The sequence below is a fragment of the Borostomias antarcticus genome (genome assembly GCF_949987555.1).
Source record: "Borostomias antarcticus genome assembly, chromosome: 1".
NCBI classification, from domain to species: Eukaryota; Metazoa; Chordata; class Actinopteri; order Stomiiformes; family Stomiidae; genus Borostomias; species Borostomias antarcticus.
Window position 1 is genome coordinate 17815633 of NC_140234.1, and position 5000 is coordinate 17820632.

At 46.6% G+C, this 5000-nt stretch overlaps 1 protein-coding gene across 1 annotated transcript in view; it reads left to right on the forward strand.

Annotated features, from left to right (window-relative positions):
• dhx36 (DEAH (Asp-Glu-Ala-His) box polypeptide 36) overlaps positions 1-5000 on the forward strand; it is a 35450-nt gene that overhangs the window by 18899 nt on the left and 11551 nt on the right. The window contains exons 16-17 of the mRNA XM_084448824.1: positions 456-599; positions 1188-1305. Coding sequence (XP_084304950.1) covers positions 456-599; positions 1188-1305 — 262 coding nt within the window. The remainder of the gene's footprint in view (positions 1-455; positions 600-1187; positions 1306-5000) is intronic.

Sequence of the window (5000 nt, forward strand, 5' to 3'; positions counted from 1 at the left end):
TATACTCTTTAAGCTTGCTAAATATAGAGTCCAAACTTCACCAAAGATCAGAATTTATTTATACATCAGATGGGTGTGTGTGTGTGTGTGTGAGTGTGTGTGTGTTTGCGGGTACAGTGTGTGTGTGAGTGTGTTTGTGTGTGCGGGTACAATGTGTGTCCACAGCAAGTTGTCTATGCTAAATATAGAGTCCAGACTTCACCAGAGCTATTTATATTATACATTATACACACAATTTATTTATACATCAGTTTGACACGTGTGTGTGTGTGTGTGTGTGTGTGCGCGTGTGTGTGCGTGCGTGCGTGTGTGTGTGTGTGTGTGTTTGTGCATTGTGTGCCTGCGTGCGTGCGTGCGTGCGTGCGTGTGCGTGCGTGTGTGTGTGTGTGCAGTAACAAGCTGCCTGAATGGCTGCCTTGGTCTGACGTTTCCTCTCTGGCCCCTCCCTCCCTCAGCATCACCATAGATGACGTGGTGTACGTGATCGACGGAGGGAAGATCAAGGAGACCCACTTTGACACCAACAACAACATCAGCACCATGACCGCAGAGTGGGTCAGCCTGGCCAACGCCAAGCAGAGGAGAGGACGCGCCGGCAGGTGTGTGTGTGTGTTTGTGTGTGCAGGGTTTTTCCTGACTCAGAATGGGTCTTTGAGGGGTGATGCATACACCAAAAAAAAAAAACTTGTGTGTGTCTCTCTCTCTCTCTTTCCATCTCTCATTGCCCCCCCCCTCCTCTCTCTCTCTCTCTCTCTCTCTCTCTCTCTTTCCCTCACACTCGTTTGCTCTCCCCTCCTATCTTCCTATCTTTCTCTCTCCACTACCCTCATCTGGTTTGTGTGCGTGTGTGTGCGCGTGTGCGCGCGTGCGTGCGTGTGTGTGCGTGCATGCGTGTGTGTGTGTGAGAGAGATTCAGGTCTGGTTGGCAGGGTCTGGCTGGGGGAGCAGTGCCGTCTGTCTGTATTTTCTCAGCCAAGCACCAATTAACAGCAGCAGCAGCTTAAATGTGACCCGCTCTGCATATCTAATGTGAAGGCACAGCCAGAGTCCAGTTCACCATGGCAACTAACTTTGTCATTTCACATCCTTTATTTAACTTTATTATGAGGCCCACTCAGTGTGTGCGTGTTTGTACTTATATATGTGTGTGTGTGTTTGTTTGTGTGTGTGTGTGTGTGTGTGTGTAGGGTGTGCCCAGGGAAGTGTTACCACCTGTATGATGGTCTAAGGGCCAGTCTACTGGATGCCTACCAGCTACCAGAGATCATGAGGACGCCCCTGGAGGAGCTCTGCTTGCAGATCAAGGTGATGTGTGTGTGTGTGTGTGTGTGTGTGTGCGTGTCAGTCAGAAACGACAAGGTCACTGATAGAAGATACAACAGTTGTAAGACCCTTTGTGATCACAAGGTCAAGGGTGTGACCTCAGCTGTGAGTGGGTCCAGTAATGTGTTGAAGTCCATGGAGTTCAAGAGGTTGATAAAGTCCCCGGCTTTTGAATCACCCTCGTTATCAACATGCAGCTTAAAATCGCCTGTGATGACAGTCGTATCATAGTTTGTGCGGATAAAGGACAGGAGTTGAGAGAAATCTACTAAGAAGGTTGGACATTGCTTGGGAGGCCTATACACAGCGACTGTCAAAACTGGAGCCTGGCACTTTAAAATTACAGCATGATATTCAAAAGAGGTAAACTCATGAAAGGAAGTGCTCCTGCAGCTCAGAGCATCCGTAGCTATGGTGACTGTTGTAGAAGATTTTTAACTCATCTAGTCAAAGAGCATTTGCCAAGATTCGCTCAAAGAGGTTAAGTCTGGTTTATTGAGAAAACATACGAGCGCAAGGACTTGAGGATAACGCACGTGAGTGGTTCATCCAACAGAAGTGCCGCAGTCTGGTCTTGCGCGGCCTTATATTCAAGCAATACACAGGTATGACGCTTCCAGGGATGTGATTGGCTAACCCATTGTGCACGTCATATTAAATGGCAGGCGTCATCAACAGTGGTCGAGAATACAGACAGGTGACATGAGAAAAGGCGGTAATTCTTGCAGGGACAATGGGACAAAGGATGGTTATTCTGGAGCAGACAACGTCTAGGTGTGTTGACCTCCTGGAGGTCATCCTGTCATAAATTAGATTAGCACAGCTATGTGAAAGGTTGAGGGAGGTGGTGAGGTGGTGAAACTACAATTTCTATGACACCAGTCCCCCCTCCTTTTTCCCACTCCTAGCAGACTGAGAGAAGCCAGCGTTGAGAGGAGAGGCTTTAATGAGCGCTGCTCACCCATTTTCTTTTAGTCAAGTTCTAGTTCAAAACATGCCCTCTAATTTACATTCACGAGATAGTTGATGAGAAACGTTTTGCCAGCCAGGTACCTGATATTCAGAATTGCCATTGATATACAGTATTCTCTGGACAGAGGGACTGACTCGAGTTACACTTTGTTAGAAGACTAATCTAGAGGCACAGATCTCAACTCCGTTTGGTGTGTGACTGGCTCTGTAGGATCTTGAAAAAGAAAGGCATTGTGTTATCCTGTTTACAGGCCTACCACTAGAAACACTAGGATCACTAAAAACGGAGTGTGTGTGTGTGTGTGTGTGTGTGTGTGTGTGTGTGTGTGTGTGTCTGTGTGTCTGTGTGTCTGTGTGTGTGTGTGTGTGTGTGTGTGTGTGTGTTATAGGGCGGTAGGTTCAAATTCAAACTTTGTCACGTGTGAAATGCTTGGGCACGGCTCTCCCTGTCATAACATAGAAGACACCCAACACCAACGGACACATATACAACAATGTGTGTTACATACAGAGAGCAGGGCATGCAGGTGCATCAGCTGTTCAGCAGCCTGACTGCCTGTGGGAAGAAACTGCTACTGAGACGGGTGGTGTGTGATTTGATCCCGTAGCGTTTTTTTTAGATGGAAGGAGCGAGAACTGAGCATGAGCAGGGTGGCTGGGGTCCTTAATGATGTTTTAGGCTTTACTCTGTCGGCGGGTGGTGTAGACGTCACAGAGAAGAGGCAGTTCTGTGCTGATTTTAGCTGCGGTCTTTACTATCTTTGTCTATAAATGTTCTTAGCCGGTAGACAAACATACTCCAGGAGCTTGCTCGATCGCCTTGTTGAGAGGGGTCAGGGAAGAATTTTTACAGCTCACTTATCTGTCCCCCGGGTGATTACTGTTTGTTTGCTTCCCTCTGGAATATGTAGAGGTGGGTCGTATGCCCACCTCCCTTGTTCTCTGTAAAGCGCATTGTGTTGCCTCTGGGTATGAAATGCGCTATACAAATAAAGCTTTGATTGATTGATTTACAGTCTCTCTGTAGTAGTCACTCAGCAGTCCTGAGCAGTCATATTCTCAAACCACACTGATAGAGAATGTAAGAACACTCTCAATGGTGCGGCCATAGAAAGGGCACTGGCGCTCAGTGTGCAGCCCGGGGGTTAGAGCATCCGACCGCTGACTGAAAGGAGAGGCTGCCGGTTTAAGACCGGGCCAGGCGACTTGATCAATCATTGCTTACCGTTGTGCCTTTGAGCAAGGCAAAACGCTCGCTCCAAAAACATTTTGGATAAAGTTACGTTAAAGTGTATGCTAAATGACTAAAAATAAATTGTTAACGATAGGGGTGTCTGACCGGTCAGTGGAGGTGTGGACGCTGGGCCCTGGCGCTATCATTTTCAGTCATGACATCGCCGAAATTGCATTTCCCACACCTTAAAGCGCCAAAGTTTTGTTGTGTGTCCGACGGCATCAGTTTCACCAAAATAGGGCCCATTGTATTGAATCACAGGCTTTCTCATCCAATCAGGCCTGGAGGGCTTCATCGTCTGGTGACTCATGCTTCCTCACTGGTACAAACATCGCTTCCCCTCCTGTATCTGTCCTACACACAATACACAAACACACATGAATCTCTCTCTCACATACACACACAGACACACACACACACACACATCTGTATGCACGTCCACATAAAGACACACAAACACATGAACTAACGCAAACACACACACACACACTCGTACAAAAAGATCATCCTCTCGCATATTTTGTCCTGTCCTAATGGCACACACAGCTGTTCACCGTGATTCACTGTGATTATCACTTTTGGTTGTAATCAGTGGTTTCACACACAGCCGTAATGGAGTAATGGATCTGTGTGCGTGTGCGTGTGTGCGTGCGCGTGCGTGTGTGTGTGTGTGCGTGCGTGTGTGTGCGTGTGTGTGTGTGTGTGTCAGTCAGTCTGCCCCATTATGTGAGAGGAAGGCTAATGCAATCAAGCCTTGTAGAGGTAGGAATCCTGTCAACAAACCTCCGCCTGCGGCTACAATGGACCTATTGTGTGGTATTGTGAACCCAGACGTGGATGGACTCTGCTATTCTGGGCTTTGTTTACCCGCTCTCCTCTGAGTCCATCCTAGGCGTGTGTTTGTTGTGTTTGGAGCTGATCAAAGTGGTGATAGTGGCTGGCCTGTACCCTTAACTTTAATGGTCAGACCCAGCTTCAGTGTGAGTGTGAGAATACAAATAGGCACACACACACACACACACACACACACACACACACACACACTAGGGCTGTCGAAATTGAGTTTGAATATATTCAAATTAATTCAGTAGAGTTCAAACGATATTCGATAAAGAAAATAAAATATTTTTCATGAATATAATAGCCTAATAAAATAACCCTTGACTGTAATATTGTACTGTGAACACGGTTAACCCTCGCTGAGGTGTTAACCTTCATCTTTCAATAAGGTGCTGGGTCTGGATTATTGGATTATTGCCCGTAAATAAATTGTAGCCTATAAATGTTCTGTTATTAATGTAAATCGCTGTATAGATTTTGATAAATACAGTGGGACCCCACTCATCCGAACTTCAGAGATCTGAACCTCCCCGTCTACCGGACAGGCTTAAAAAAAACTCTTTTTTTGAGCCTGCTATCTGGTTACTGGTGAGATTTTCATTACAGTACTGTACTTGCATTCAAATCTGTC